The sequence below is a fragment of the Brienomyrus brachyistius genome, chromosome 19, assembly GCF_023856365.1.
Source record: "Brienomyrus brachyistius isolate T26 chromosome 19, BBRACH_0.4, whole genome shotgun sequence".
Taxonomy (NCBI): domain Eukaryota; kingdom Metazoa; phylum Chordata; class Actinopteri; order Osteoglossiformes; family Mormyridae; genus Brienomyrus; species Brienomyrus brachyistius.
The window spans coordinates 20,370,148-20,387,389 of record NC_064551.1 but is presented as its reverse complement, the minus strand read 5'-3'; the positions used below and the strand labels follow the sequence as shown (position 1 = coordinate 20,387,389).

The window sequence follows — 17,242 nt, the reverse complement described above, 5'->3', positions numbered from 1 at the left end:
TGAAGATCGTAAGAGTCCATGAAATACGTGTGTAAAAAAAGAACGTAATTTTTTCCTCTTGCGTCGGGTTAATGCATGCAAAATGACTATATAATTTGCAGTTATCTTCTACAATTTACTATCTACGGTTTCCTGTGAAGATTATTGCTCACGCGGAATTCGGGAGTGCAGACGTGACCCCGCCATGCTCATGCAAGTGGGTGTGAATCCACATTCCTTTGTTACCTACATCCTTTGAAGTCTAAATTATGACATCACAATCAGAAACGTCGGTGGACAGCCTTCGCTTTGGATTTTCCTCAGGTCTGCTCCAAACCCTATTTTTACGGTTTCCGTTCTCAACTACAAAGGGACCCAAATTGCCAAGCTGAGTCCCCAGGCTCACTGAAGAAATTGTGGCAGAAGGAAAATATGTTGCCTGCTTAGTCCTAAGCTAAAGTCTGAAGCCTACACTGCTAACTCCTAAGGAAAGCATTTATGGATCCTGGTGGATGAAAGTAAAATCAACTCAATGAGAAGTTTACTGTAAAAGAAATGTTAACAAATAAGTTCAAGAAGTAAAATCACTTGATTGACACTGACCAACAGACCAGAAAGCCTAAGAAAACAGCCTCTTCACCATGAGATACCAGAGAACATGACAGCACAAACATGTGCTTGACTGGCTTAAAGTACTGTAAATATATGCTTGTTGCCACGGCCTTGAGTGTGATGGGTTTAACCCAGACCAACTCTGCAAAATCCAATTGATATAATACTCTTTGAATTTTTGCAGTTAAAGTGACCACCCCCTCCTGAAAGGTTTCGTTTCTGTTCTCAAATGCTTTAACAGGAACAGCCGGCAAACCCAAACCACTGCACAAAAGCCTCCACCAACATGCCTGTAGGGGTAATGTTGACCCTATTGACAGTAGACAAAGGAGAAGCCAGATATCGCACACGTGGTATGTAAAGCTTTCCGCTTTTTTCTGCTTTGATCATGTGTTACTACCTACCAGCCTGTGTTATCTGCCCAGCTGGCCAACTAACATAAACTACACAAGAAAAGCTGACCAATCCTTGCGTGGCAGCTTGTTAGCAGTGTAACTAGGTGTGTTCCAGGCCCGATTATGTGCTGTTATTTGGTGGAATAGCCCCAGCAAGACCAGATTCAGAAAAGGTAAGGGGAGGCATGATCGAGTCTGGCTGTATGCATGACAGCAGGCCTTGTTGATGGTACGCTCCCTCATGTGTGATGATGGCTAAACATGTTACATGCTTACATAAACACGTCTGATCTCTAGGGGTCAGCTCATTGGTACATGGTAAACAAAAATGAAGGAAGTTATGTCATCCCGGAAAGCCCAGGAAGGCTGATCATCATCTCAGCTACTGTTGGGTGACAGGTCTGAAATTCCTTCAGATTTGTGGCTTTGCTTTGAAAAAGAGAGATTTCTTTCAAAAGTAAATATGACCATGTGCTCTTTCATTCGTTGCACCAGCTGTCGTAAAAGAAAAAAACAGCAAAAGTAGCATTATGGCGGACAGACAGAACAGAAGACAGCACACAGACCTGCACTGCTGTGGCCAGTCGGGCCCAGATGAAACCGCGAGCCCAGGCAGCAACCCCCGATGAGGGGGGAGACCCTTAACTGGTCACATCTGGCTGTGTTTTATACGCAAATCAGCCTCGGAAGAAATCTAGATAAAACTCACTGAGTCGTGATCAGGGCAATGATCTTCAAACATCTAAATTTATATGCTAATCAGAGCCCTTCAAGTATTTAACGGATCCAGCCGCATCTGTGGGGGCAAATGCTGTCAGCTCCTCATGCACCCCCCCCATATTCTGCAGGTCCGTTTTCTCCAACCCTCTTTCTTGCACACTCAGCTCTCTCACTACCCCCCCCCCATCTCTACCCATGCCTTCTTATTTGCTTTGGCAGGCTGAATAATTTAGGTGGCTCGCTGTCCGTCTCAGCGGCTCCCTGATGCTCCCCCCACCACGCGCGCTGTCCTGGAGCACAGCAGATGGACACCTGCGTGCGGCAGGTGAGGCAGATGGCCGCCCGCTCTCTCGCCGAGCCTCGGGCCGGGTCTGGCCCCGCCCGCCCGCCAGCGGGTGCCTCAGGCTGCCACGAAGCTAAACGCCGGTGCCGCTGGCGTGGCGCGGGTCCCACAGGACGCGGGTCGGCGCATGCGGTGCAGCTGCCGACCTCGCGGTGACCCCGCCGAACGCCACATGTCTGAACCCGAACCCACCTTCGCCTCCCCACAGGGGCTCAATTTCAGTCCTTCCAGTGACAGATTCCAGCACCCGGTTACCGACGACTCATTTCAGTATCTTCGGGAAATTTTTGGTTAATGGTGCACAGAGTCCATGTAAAGTCCTTTACTTTTCGCAATGGTAAATTGTAACCCTAAAGCATGAATACATCCTTTAATACAAGTAAAAATGTATCAGATTGGTGACTATTGATTACAGTTCTATGAATGACAGTGGGTATGTCCATCGACCTTTGGATGTACTGTGAGGAACCGAAGCTGTAATTACCTCACGCTTATGCAAACCACAATCTTGTTCTGAACTTGAATCCTTTGAAACGCAATTGCTTGAAGTGCGGGTATTAATCAGTCAGTACAAACAACAGCCAGTACAGAGTATAGCCATGACACCAGGGGGGCATTTTCATGGGGATGCTTGTACACTGGGTATTTTGGGCCTAACTGTTGATGACATCAATTAGGCTTATTAATTCCGCTCCACAGAGTCACCCAGTAAGCTTTGAAGAGAGCAAAGATGATGCCAATCTTAACTAATAAGTCAAAATAACGAGAAAAGAGGCTCGTTGCTCGACTTTGTAGAGTTCAATACAAGCTGGGCCTCGTGATCAAGGAACAAGACTAACGTGACCAGACATCAAGAGCCACACAGCCGTCACCGAAGAAAATGCTACAATGTAACAGGCGGACAGGGATCGGGTCCGGAAAAGAGGCGACGGCACCTCATTTTACATCTTTCCTGTCCATTCATCAACAAAATCCTCAAAGGGACATAGTAAAGCACCATAACTAAGAGGGATTGTCTCAGGAGTGGGTCTGCAGACACTGATGCACTTACATATTTACGGTAGAGCAATTAAAACGGACACACAAAAACTGCTGTTTTTTCAATTATCATAATAACAATGACAAAATATAATGAAAATTATATGATGAAGAACAATTCAAATATCAGTTCAACATTTAACGTTAAATTCAACATTAAAAAAGATTCATTTGTAATCTCAGACTCTGCTGTAATATAGGTAGCAGAAGCTCAGCGAGCAAGAGTTTGCTTACGGGGGATTCGGGCCACAGACTTTGTTGCCCGGAGTAACTTTGCAGGCTTCCTCCAAGCAGCAGGCCATGTTTTAATCCTGGTTGCACATCGTACTCCTACCGTCCTCCTAATTAAGGAAGCAGGCTCCCTAATTCCCCCATCCGTTGCATCTCAGCGGAAACATTAAATGCCATTAGCCAGTCCCCATCGCCGGCCGCTCTTCAGGTGACGCAGCTAATCTTTCTGATGATACTCTGCTTGACCTGTCCGTCTTGCAACGTCTTTGAGCTGAAGATCTTTTTTTGTGTCCTCTGTCTTCTTCCATGTGAACCTCCTTGCCTATCCTCTGCCGCATAAAGTGTCTCCTTAAATGTCCTCCTAATTTTGGCCTCAATACACCATAACTGCAGAATATCTTACTTTTTACTTTTCCTTCTCTGTCTGTCTGTCTATCTGTCTGTCTCTCTCTCTTTCTCTCTCTCTCTCTCTCTCTCTCACACACACACACACATGCACGTTGCAGATACCAATTGCTACAGATGCATAAAACATTCAGATTATTTGTTAAAAAATGTTATGCATTTTAAAATGTTTTTTTTTTTTTGGTTATCGCAAACAACAAGACATATAGTAGGCGAGGTTTGTTAATGCAAACACTGCGGAGAGCCAAGCCGAAAGAGAATGAGCCACACTAAACACTCTAAATTAATACTTCCTGTTTTGGGAAATACTCCTATTCTTGTAATAACAAATGTATACAGTCATCAAAGAAGACAGAGGCACTTTAAACAGCCGCCGTTATTGATGAAGCTTCCTCACAGCGCTGATTGTAATACCATAAAACTACTGAACGCAATGTAGATTTTATTCAAATGTAATAAAACCGCAGAGGGACGGCAGACTTTATTTACATAAAAAACATCCTTGATATGCGATTCACGTACGCTCAATAGCAGATGCTGATGTCAACCGGAATTTTCTAGAACTATAGCTAGAGTTTCTTCGGTGATTCAGTTTCCTTGACTTTTTCGGTAGGAAACTCCAACCCATTAAACATTTAACTACTGTAAATATATTGCATCACCAGTACAGAGCTATAAAATATGTTTTGAAATGTTCTGAAACATGTAACCTATTGTAAGTATGCACCCTGATAAACATATTATTGCAATGTTTATGTATAAGAAGATGAATTCATTTTTTGAGACATTCTACCAAACTGCTGAATGTTTGTATATGGAGGATGGTTCTACATAATTCCTTTGTCTTAAACCAGGTGAAACATTTAGTACACAAACAGAATCTGGTTTAGGGAAGGCTGTCCGTGTATTTAGTGTGTACACAGGGTCTTGTGTTTAGGGTGAAGACATTTGATGGAGCAAAAAGACAACAGGCTAGATCTCCATAGCAGCTGTGTGAATACAGTTATCACTAAGTGAGCTGTTATTTATTGCAGTTTTTGTAAACAATCAACCTATATATGTGCACATGCTTTGGAAACGGTTATAAATGTGAAGCACTATGATTAATAAGTATACACACATAGATTAACAAAAATATCTGTAATTAATAACCTTCTGGTTTCATTGCTCATGAATTTCTGTTTCCATACTAGACACAAAAATATCACGCGCGTCTTATTTCTGTGACAAAACGGAAGCCCCTCGCACTAAAGAAAGTACAACAGAGCGAAGTAATACAATATGCTGAATGTTAAAGACCGAGGAAAAGATATGCAAAGGTGAAAGTGCGTCTCGCTCCCCTTCGGAGCGTCTCTGCGTAACAAAACACACAGCTTCGGGTGGGTAAAGCCAGCGACAAAATAAAAATGCTTTAAGTAAAAGTGGCTTTTTTTAAGGAGATACTGTCGTGAAAAAAGCAAAAAACGTGAACGAAGTGTCTAAGTATATAAAACTCGCGCGGAATCTGAAAGGGAAAGTTATCCTTTTATTCCCGTTATCATTGCCATGTTGTGCTATTCTCCTCAAGGTTGAAAGGAAGGTGAAAAGCGCCACTGTAAATTTTCACCGTGCCAACATCTTATCAAATGCTCTGTGAACAAGCCGGCTATTATACCTCTTGTTTGACACATTTTCTGATGCGGCTCAAGTTTGAACTGTTGCCGCAAGACAGACGTTTAAAATGTTTGCACCCCCGGCACCGCGATAAGAGCGGAGCCAACCTCCTGTTTTGATTTATTTTATTTGATAGTTTAACTCTTAATGTATACTTAAGGTAGCATATACGGTAGATTTTATTGACATTTTCAGAAAACAAATAAGAAAGCTTTTATCAGAAGAGATAAATCTGATTTCATTTCCTAACTTCGTATAGTTATACAAAGAAAATTGTTTATTTGCTCAGCTATGCTTAAGTTTGAAAAGTTCAAAAGGTTGTTTTTTTGCATATATATACATATTGCATATATATATATATATATATATATATATATATATATATATATATATATATATATATGCGCGTGTGTGTGTAGCAGTACAATGGGCCTATATATAATAATAGCATTTCTATAGTAATTGTACGATATTTCCACACAGAATTCAGAATTACAGTTGTGCAACGGTAACTGCTATCCATGATCCAGTTCTTAATTTATTTGCTACAGATGCTTGTAATGCTTAATAAGATAATAATAATTTAGGTATTATATTTTTTTGCAAAGTGCTTTGGGGAAACCGTGGGAAAGATTCTACACAAAACACAGTTAATTGAACGGAATTAAATATTCCCTGTTCCATTTATTCAAGAATAAATCCACTTCACACCACTTGGTAGTTTAATCATAAGTATATTAACACTGAGAGATATTAATGAGCTTTTAAATGACAACATTTTATCACCGGCTGACACAGAGTTCGCCTATTTGTTCCACAGTTCAGCATTTTTAACAAAGGAGATGAGAATTCGGTAATGACTTCATCATTAGCTTAAAAAAACAAGTGGAATAGGGGAGGAAATGCTGCAGAGATATAATAATTGGCGTATACTTATATATAATATGTAAGTATAGGGTGAACTTTAAAAGGTCCGTATTTTTCATATAAATACGGTAAAATATAATCTGAGATGTATGAATGACTCCGGTTGTCATTTGTAGCCCTGAATTTGGCCAGTCTTGGGACGGTATCTATTGCCTCGCACGACCGTAAACATCACGGTCACGCCTTTTACCCGACCGCTTTGGCTCTCCCCCCCCCTTTCTAAACATCTGGCATCCCCCATGTTCGCACCCCTCTCATCAGCTGTTAATTCCCATCCGATGTGTGGTTTGTGAGCGTCGGACAGGCCCCTGGGCTAGTGCCTGCCTTTTGTGGGGTGGTCTGTTCCGCGGCTTACAAGCCACGGTAAGAGTGGCGGGGGCTGGGGGGCAGAAAGGGACAGACAGGCTGTAATGTCCTTCCCTAAGCAGCGACACAGCTCGCCAGGCCCCTGGCCATCACACTGCCATGTCATTTTTGACACTTCAAGAAAGGACATCCGACCAAACTGCTACTTCCGGGCCGCTGCTGTTTTCTCTATTTTATTTCCCAGTGCTTTTTCTCCCTCCGGAAAGGGCTGAGAATTTTACCTGTGAGACTGAAATGTACTTCTTCAAGGAGGAAGTAAGGAGCGACTTAAATTTGTTGGAAAAAACAAAAGGCTTCGAAGTTTATTTACCCGGCTGAAAGGGGGAATCGAGGACGATGGGAAATGAGGAGGATGACAGACGGGATAACCTATAAACCTGTCCTGTGCTACCTGAGCTCATTTAATGCGTTTTGGCAGAGGCTGGTCGAGTATTAGCAGAGACGATAATAAGCTCATTTAGATGGAGTGCAGCACATAGCGAAGGCGAGTCACTCTGCTTCTCCGCATCACACCAGCAGAGTGGTGACAGCGCATTTTCTGATGGGCCGGTCTGGCTGTTTTGTCTGGTATGACTATGGGTGCGGTCTAAAGTTGGACAGCTGATCAGGACCCCAAACTGAACTCGGTTAGCCACAGCTAACGGATGACTTTTAAATGGCCAGCAAAGGAAAACGAAGACTAAGTTCCACATCGGTGAGGAATCACCCCCCTCCCCCGCCGTGTTTCTGCCCCCGTTCAGGAACACAGACAATAGCACAGGTCTCGGTGTTTCCAGTCGACAGGAGCCTCCACTTTAACCTCTTGCGTTCCCCATGATTAATGGGAAGGCCTGGATATCTGGCTCTCCTGTCACTGCGGCCGCCGGCGCCGCACGGCAGATGGAGTGTTTAACGTGACGTGGCCCTCGCCAACACGACAGGCCAACACTGAGGCTTCCGTCAGCTCCTTATCGCCGAGGGAGACTCAGGGGAAGACGGAGAGAAAAAACAAGACAATTTCAAAAACAGAAAACGGACATACTGTGTAATCTATCGTGTATATTCTCTTTTTTTAGCTAGATAATTTATAATTTTACAATCTATTCTCTTTTCTGCCTAGCCAACTTTTTATTATGCAATGAAATTAAAGAGCTTTCGAAGTGGAAACTATGGGCTTTAACCTAAGTAAAAATCTCAGCAGGACAACCGATTCTGCAGTCGTTACGAATCAAAATGGGAGTCTTCAGCAATTAGCCGTGCTTACCCAGGGAAATTAACACAGCGAAAAAGTGAGTATAAGGGTTAATAAACGAACATTAATTCATGGCGTGAAAAAACTGAGCAATGCAAATATATGACACATGGATGTTCCCAAGGTGATTTCTTCCGAAAGGTTCTGTGAGCGAAGTCAGGATTATTTCACCACAGGGACTGGACGCGAAGAGGCGTCTCCACAGCGGACCTGTGCGTGTCGGGGATCCGCCCATGTCCGTCTGCTCCTTCTGGGGGTTCACTGCAAGCCCACCCCACTGTAACTGCGTCTTTCCTATAATCCTAAAGATTATAACACTATGTGGGTGATAAAACATATACAGTAGCCCCTTCACATTCTCACATATGATATTAGGGGTTTTGGTTATTCGTAATTTGGCCATGAACAGTTAAACTAGAATATTTTTGAAGCATGCCAAAAGATATTTCACACGATGCATAAGCAAACGATTCATAGGCCAAAAGCAATACTGAAAATGATCAGGATTGCATAAAATTATGTATAAATATAGATGATGCATAATATTTGTTAATGGAAGTGCATACTGTATCTTTAATATTACAAGTCTTGGTCTTGGTTGCATCTTTGTCTCGGCAAACATCGGCTGTCTGTGAATCTCACGTTTCTCGCAGTAACTTATTGGCGCCATTAATTTTACATTTTTAGTAATGGGTCCAATATGTAGCACTCCCAGTGTGTACAGTAGTAACATTGAAAATACAGGGGCATAATTTAGATGGCTTGTATGTTATTTAAAAAGGTCTTGATAGGACATGACAAGAAATGAGTAATAAACAGACTTTTATACAGACTTTTATGTTACCGTTAAGGCTAGCAGTCAGATGTGGGTAGACCTTAGGAGCGAACGAAGGGGTTAGAAGCGGAAGATCCCGGCAAATATGAGAATTGGCGAAGGCGTTACTCATTACTTAAAAGTTAATCCTTTAAGTGAAATGTTTTTTTCTTAACGAGTGGTTTTGTCCTTTAACTGAAAATCAATTCTATCTTAAAAATAAAAAGAGCACAATTATGACAAAGGTTAAGCGTACTTCATCGGGTCTGACTGGTCATGAGTACAAACTCAACAAGGGCCAAGTTCACGGACCAAAACCTGACTATGGTTTTATTCTGGTTTAAGTCAAGTTTGCACTGAAGGAAGATGCAGCCACAGCCGTGATAATTGGCAGACTTTACAGCTGATTGGGCTAGACAGGATCACAGAGGTCGGCTAGACGGAGAAGGATGTCCGGAAGGAGGAGGGACTGAGCATCAATCTCAGACTAACCCTGAAAAACAGGGTGGGGGGCGGATCAAATACTCAGCTGTCACTCAATGGCTGGGGTGGGGGGTGACAATTATTTCACCTTTGTACTTTATTGACCACGGCAATTTAACACAAAGATGGTAAAAACTTTTGTAAACACAAAGCTCATCTCACGATACTGCACATCCTATACTGCCATATTGTCATCTTCCAAAACCTGTGCTGGAATGCGCTACACGGTTCGTACTATGGGGGAGAAATGCATAAAGAAATGCAGGGGAAAAACAAGCGAAAACGATAGAATGCATCCAGCACCAGAAGACTCCTTACATATGTTATGTCACATCCAATGAATCAGCAAAAACGTAGCAGTCTGCTAGGGACAGCGTCCAGCGGGGGACTGAGGACCTGAAGGACAGCGTCCAGTGGGAGACTGAGGACCTGAAGGACAGCATCCAGTGGGAGACTGAGGACCTGAAGGACAGCGTCCAGTGGGAGACTGAGGACCTGAAGGACAGCGTCCAGTGGGAAACTGAGGACCTGAAGGACAGCATCTAGTGGGGGGACAGCGGCCAGCAGGGCATTGAGGCCCGAGGGGACAGTGCCCAATGGGGAACAGCAACCAGTGGGTGACAGAGGCTCAGAGGGACAGTGGCTGGTGGGGAACAACGTAAGGCAGGGGACAGAGGCCAAGTTGGGGACAGTAGCCTGATTAGGGACAGCAGCCGGCAGGGGACATCGGCCTTTGGTGGATGACCTCTTTGGCTGCCATGCAAACAGGGTCTGTCCTGATTTGACATGCAAACATCGCCTGACCTTTTGGCGTCACCCTAACAAATCTACATGGGTGGGTGGGGGGTTGGGGGGGCATCCCCATGGCGCACGTCTGTTTGCACAGCCCTGCAAAATAGTCGATGCTGACGGCTTTCGTTTGAATAAAGACGTTCCTGGCAATTAAACCCGAGGGGCCAGACGCGCAGGGAAATCCATGCGGGCCCAGGAATCGCCTGGCAGGTGCAACGGACGCAGAGGCGGAGCTAAAGCCGCACATGAACGTCGGGGGGGGGGGGGGGGTATGGCTGGTGGAACTGGGAGCTCCAGGCACTGGAGGAATGGTCTAAACATGCTGAGGAATGGTCTAAGACCTAAGATGAGCTAAAAATTAATTAGAAGCTCTCCGACAAACAATAAGATTATGCCACAATTATTCAGAGTTTAAAACAGGTGCTTTGTACAAACAATCGGAGTGCCGTCATGACATGGTGGCAGGGGGGTGAACGTTAACCGGGTTAACCCCTTGGTTAGTGTGGTCCAAAAATCCACTGGTAAAAAGCATATCAGATGTCTACATCTCTGCCAAGGAAGGCTCAAGGGACTGGGTACAAAACGAGAAAAGTTAATGATTCATATCGCCAGAACACGCTCTGCTATCTACACTGCCCCTGCACCGGCGTGTGCATCCTATGTGTTTATACTGGGACACCAACACACACTCCACCCTCCCCCCACGCTGCCTCCCCTACACCGCCACAATGGCCCGAGTGACTGGCTGCTCACTGGGGTCTCCCCCTTACCCTTTCATGAAGCTAACGAGCGTCAGAGACCGTCAAAGACCACGGGGAGGAAAGCGAGCAGCGGAAGGTGTGCTCGAATGGGACACAGGGCTATAAAGGCAGCTCACAGCCAGACAGCAATTGGGGACCAGACACGGGTGGTGGGTACGGGGGGAGTGTAAACGGACGCAGAAGCTCGTCTCGACCCAAGAGAGTCGGTGTTCAAAGGGAACGAGGGTGGCTCTCCACGGAAATGAAAAACCAAAAAGAGTCGCTTTGAGGGATATATTAAGTGAACTGTTTTGTAAGGAGATTAAGTAGATTTTAATTTATGTGGACGCTCTTTTTCAAAAGCAAGTTTCGGGCATTCCCCAGACAAGGCATTACGAGGCTGAAATTTCTGTCTTCAGAAATGCAATCACAAATAAACAGTGACAACATCCAAAATTAAAGTAAAACATGCAGCATTAATACATTTTAAGAGGTCCACTTGCAATAATATTCTCAGAGGTTTACAACACACACAGGGAACGATATTGCAGGCTATGAGATATTACAGGCTTATAGCTGAACTGCTTGTAACGCAGGTAAAATACAAAATATTTATGCATTGTGTACCTAATGTACATTTTTGTTTCATAGGTTCATTTGATATGCAATAAAGTATAAGATGTATGGTGAATTATATATCAAACACAAATTTCATTTATAAATTATACATTTAAATTGTCTATTAACTTATACATTCTTTAAATAATAAGAGGTGTATGTGTTTATGCATTACAAGCAGAAGAAAATTATGATACATCTTAAGTTTTCCTTCTTGTTTGATGTTTTAAAAAACAAAAAAATTTGACAGCACACTGTGTTTGCACAATAAACAACAAATGCAAGAAACAAGCAAAGTGAAATTTGTAACAAAGCGTTTTTTAAATGAAAGTTAAGTATTTGCCGATTACTAAACTAAGCATGATTATCTAAGATTGAACCACACCAGCAAAAACCACAAGAGGGACTTCAGCTTGAGAGTGATCGTCCCCCAAAAGGCGTGGAATAGCAGACATAACCTTAGCAGGTAAAACAAACCAGTTGAAAACTGGAAAATGTGAAGGCACTGGACCCTATTAAATCCACCACCCAGCCAAACAGATTTTAATTTTTAATTAAAGTTACAGAGACGGGTCAAGAGTCCATTATTTTGTCGCATTCCGAACATGCAGCTAGAAGGTTTAAAAAGTGCTACGATCTCAGTATCATCTGAAATCACAAGATATTAGACTAGAATATACGTTCTTAGCTTTACTGGAAAAAATACAGATTGGCATGCAAAGGCGTGGATGCATTTCCATAAACGCTAAACTGTCCTTCACCGGTGAGTAATAGTTATCCCGTACAGAAATCCCTATAATTGTGCTCTCGGGAACTAATATTACACAGAGACACTTTACAGAGGCGTCTTACTGCGAGGATTTTATATAAAAACCAGACAGCCAGTGCAGCGACATCAGCACCTCTATAAACACTGACGATGAGTTCGGAGCCCAGAGGGAAGTAAAGTCAGCACTGAGCACAGGCGTCACCCTATCTCCCCGGTCCGCCCTGCCCGGTCCACCCTGCCCGGTCCACCCTGCCCGGCCCGCCCTGCCCGGTCCACCCTCCCCGGCCCGCCCTGCCCGGCCCGCCCTGCCCCGTCTGCGCTGCTCAGTCCGTCTTACACAGATTCTCCACCGGCACTCCGAAAGGCTTCCCCAGAGGACTGTTGCTCCTCCTGCTCCGATATCTAAAGGACAGGTGGCCCCAAGCAAAGGTCCTGTCACACCTTCAGGCTGCCCCGGGGGGGCCCACGTCCTCGAGGGATGGACGGCAAGTCAACACCCCCCCCCCCCGGCATCTCCATGACGAAAAGACATGGCACTCTCACCCCCCCACCACATTTCCTGAATTGCGCTTGGGGAGTTAAGGGTGCGGGTTAGGGAAAGGAGGGGGGGGGTCATTCAGGTCAGGCTAAGGGTGCCCCTATCTGAGCGCGGCGCGCGGCTCTCTCTTGCTGAGGTCCTGCTTTCTCCCGGCTCCCGACACCACCGGCTACCCAACAGACCATTCATACACAGACATACACACGCATGAAGAGTCAACAACAGCGCTCGGACATCGCCACGGTTACGTTAGACATGTAGACATGAATAATGAGAAAGGTACCTACTCTTGTTCAGAGTGACAGGAGAAGTACTCTGGAAGAACAAGTTCTACGGAATCCATGTGCACTCAGCGACCATAATTTGGACAAACCCTCTCAGTAAATCAAAGTTTTCTCTTCCTTCCTTTCCCTCCTCTTCTGTCAACGGGGCAAAAGCAGCGCGACTGTCAGAGCCGCTCTCCCAGTGGCGAGCCGACGGCCGCAGCGAGTTGGGACCAAAAGCTCCCGCGGTCTTCAAACCGGGGACTTAAAGCCACAAATGTAGCTCATTAATATGAATCAGCCCTCAGAATATGCGAGAGCGCTGGCCTATCGGGGTGGCAGCCCGGTCTCCTCCCAGCCAATTGGAGGTAGACGGTGTCTGCATGCGCTCAGAGAAACTGAGCAGGTGGAGAGGGCGGGCAGAGACAAAGAGGGAGGGAGAGAGAGAGAGAGAGAGAGAGAGAGAGAGAGAGAATACCAGGAGGGAAAGCTTAAAGAACCAGTACACATCTCTCCCCCCTCACCCCCCCGTAAGGCGATGGTTATCAGTAATCAGTGTGAGGGGTGCAGATAAACTCTTATTGATACAAAACACAAAGGCCACAGCAATAGCGATGTAAAAACAGAATGAACTATTCATTCACAGGAGAGTCATTGTTCATTCCTGTCCATCATTGTCTTTTTCTCATTAACGTACCAGTTGGCAGAAACAGCTTCAGCTGCCTCTTGAACGGGAGTTTCAGGGCACATTCTCATCATCGCTATTATTTCAAGTAGCGGGATGTTGTGCCGCACCACATACATAGCGGGACCCTGACACAAAGGAGAAACAGGAAAATAAGATATGTTTCCTTGAATGAAAACAATAAGCATGCAGAAGAATTGCACGTGTGCCATTTCCGAGAGTCTAGACAAACTGACGATAAATTTTGTGCGAGACTTTAACATCATTCCGGTTCACAGCAGCCGATGGGCCAAGATAATCACAAAGCTGGATATTCTGGAATTAAACTAGTTGCTTCCCATCAAAATGAATGGTAACGGAGTTTAGCAACGGCACTCCATTAACTTATTTAAAAATAAACGGTCACTTTTACAGAGCTTAACCAGCAAGAGGCCTCCGCGATCCAACTGTCCTGACCCACATTGTTCCATGTTTTTCTCCTGCGAGCGCCGATCCAGCCAGCTGGGTTCCCGCTAGCAGTGGGAATGCGTTCCCGTGTCCCGCCGCAACGGAATTCCCCATAGGAAAGGAAACACACCTGTCTCCCGGCCCGCGTGTCGTCAGCCCCGTTGATAAATAGTCGTAATTCTTCCTTGCATTTTATTTCCCTTTCACCCACCACCCCCACCCCTTAAAATGCCCTTCTCAGTATGGTAATCGGTGTTCCTCGAATGCATAATCTTCCGAGTTGGGAACGGTAGGCCTGACAGGCGGGTTAATTTCTCTGGACGTGCTACAGAAACCGCGAGTGTCTGCAGGTTGCGACCCACTGCAGGGTAACGCACGGGGCGTCATGGGGCTGCAGCTTCGCCGAATGGACACAGATTTTAATCTGCGTCCCGCTAATCGACGTTAAATTATGACGTGCACAAATAAAAAACAGTGAGTCACTTTCATTTAAAAATATTTTTGCACTATGTTTTTTACTTTTTTGCAAATTGTACTGTAAAACCACATTATTCCTTTTAGTACTTAGTAATGTAAAGTGCTGACACACTAACAGTGAGACATTTTCTGTACAACAAAATAAAATTAATGGGCAAACACAAAATTCCAGATTTCAAAAATACAAAAAAAAACACTCATACTGAAACATTAATGGAATGGTTTATTTTTAGTTATTGGTTTAGCTATTTTTAGCTTTTATTTTTAATTTTACTTACTGAGAGTAATGAAATGTTATATCTCAATCAGTATCATCACTTTATATTTAGAAAATGTGTTTATTGAGAAATTTTCTTCTATCACTTTACTTACTGCTGTAGAGGTTATTGATGATTTAAAAAAAAATTTATGTCAACTTTTATACATTCATGGATACAGGATTAAATGCTTTGTTATTTTTGCCAATAAAGCAATAGCAATATATATATTTTAATGGATTAATTGACAATCTGAAACAACACTCATCAACACGCGTGGTCTCCTGACAAGACAACGCTGCCATGGTAACAGTCATGTGTATAATGTGTTTGCCGAGAATGTTGGCCTTTCGAGGCCCATCGAAGTTCAACGTTCCCTTATCCCGCCACATCGGGACAGACAGGAAACTCCTTCTCACTCCGCTTTGCGAATGTATGGGGGAGGAATTTTAAGGAGAATACGCCTCCATCTTTCTCACTGTGGACCAAAAAGGCCGGACCAGAAGGGGAGACGTCCCTCGCAATGTGATTATTCCTCTGGGAAGGTAACAGGGGCTGTAAAAACAAACACACCACACCTCGACTCCACCTGCAGCAGAAGCAGCCAATATGACCTTGCTGTTTCTAATAATACCAGATGGGCCTGCTACAATACAATCTAACTCCCAGAAGCTACACTAACACCTGGCACTCCATTCCCCTCCATGCTGCCGCTAACACAAACTTGCAAATCGGACTGAAAAGACCTGCATTATTAATGCATCGTTCCGCTAGCACTAGCCGCTAATCCTGACATCCCAATGAATACATGCTGAATTAGCTATGTACGATGCGTCAAGGCCATTGTCGATGTGCGTGGATGCCAGTGCTTATTTTATGTCCACCCCTCTCCTCGGCATGTTCGCATCATGAGTTGTTGCTGAAAATAAGGAAAATAGGTGTATTGAAATATAATCAAGGGGCGGCATGGTGGTGCAGTGGTTAGCACTGTTGCCTCACACCTCTGAGACCCGGGTTCGAGTCTCTGCCTGGGTCACATGTGTGCGGAGTTTGCATGTTCTCCCCATGTTATCGTGGGGTTTCCTCCGGGTACTCCGGTTTCCCCCCAAAGACATGCTGAGGCTAATTGGAGTTGATAAATCGCCCATAGGAGTGCATGTGTGAGTGAATGGTGTGTGAGTGTGCCCTGCGATGGGCTGGCCCCCCATCCTGGGTTGTTCCCTGCCTCGTGCCCATTGCTTCCGGGATAGGCTCCGGACCCCCCGTGACCCAATAGGATAAGCGGTTTGGAAAATGGATGGATGGATGAAATATAATCAATCTAATGGGGGAAGGGAGTCTGGGGTAAACAGGGAAAATCATTCAATGTGATTATTACAATCGGTAATTCCACGTCTAGCTATCATCTAAACATGGCGTCTGAGTGAAAAAGCCAGCTTTCAGTAGGGAACACCCGTTACACCTACAGCAAATTTATGACCAACGGATAATCTGTCAGCTAAAGTTTAACGTGATGCAGCATTTGGGGGAAATTTTTTTTATCAAAACGAAAACAATTTATCTGCACCAATAAATAACGGCAGCACCATGAATTCCCGAGTGAATTTCGGAGCACCAGAGTGCCACACACCAGGCTTCAAGCAGCCTGCGTTGACCCCACAAGCGACCCCTCACTGCCACCGCCATCATTCCCGCAGGAACTGGCACGCTCCGGGCGGCATCAATCACGGTGGGTCAATAGAACAGTGAGTTCATTTAGGTCATGTGTCAGCGGCTCCGGCCTGGGAGCCAGGGGCCTGTCACTGCCGTCACCCCGCAGTTGTTTAAAATCAGCTTGTCAGAATTAAGCGCTAATAAATTCAGTGCTCTTTCTTTCGCTTGTATATTTACCTCTGTCCTACACACCCATGGGTGTGATGCCATCCCATGCGTCTGATAGCTAAAAGCTAGCAAAATTGTGTTTGTAGATACAGAATTGATTAGCTAAGGCTAATGCTGCCTGCTAAAAATACATCACAACAATCATTTCACAATTGAGCTGCCATCACCTATTAGATTTGATTTAGTCGACTAATTAAGATTACAGCATTACAGGAGTAAAAACCACGGTTGAAAATTGAAATTAGAATGATTTTTACAAGTTGTTTTCCTGTGAAGCCCGGGGTGTTTATTGCACGCCGATGCATTACTGTGCATTTACGTAAGCCTCAGAGTGATGGGATGCCCTTCGCATTCGCCGGCCCTACCCGACAGGGAATGCAGTGGTGTTTGTGTGTGTGTGTGTGTGTGTGTGTGTGTGCAGGGGGTGTCGGGGGGGGGAGGGTTCAATGCGAAGGGACAGTGTGCCAATCCCCCTACCCGGCAGGCCACACGTGGGCCCAACGCAAGCACCCGCGCTGGAGGTCAGCTCATCGCTTGCCCATCTCGCAGGGCTCCACGTCGGCCTCTCCTGCTTCTTG

General features: G+C 44.9%; 1 protein-coding gene across 3 annotated transcripts in view; it reads right to left on the bottom strand.

The window, feature by feature from the left end:
• The window catches only part of LOC125714682 (estrogen-related receptor gamma), a 112,712-nt gene that overhangs the window by 42,142 nt on the left and 53,328 nt on the right, over positions 1-17,242 (bottom strand). The window contains exon 1 of one of the 3 annotated variants that reach the window (XM_048985517.1): positions 12,942-13,284. The exons of the other annotated variants lie outside the window; for them this stretch is intronic. Within the exon in view, the coding sequence (XP_048841474.1) occupies positions 12,942-12,997 (56 nt within the window). The 5' untranslated portion in view covers positions 12,998-13,284. Of the gene's footprint in view, positions 1-12,941; positions 13,285-17,242 lie in introns of those variants that run through there. 3 annotated transcript variants of the gene reach the window in all.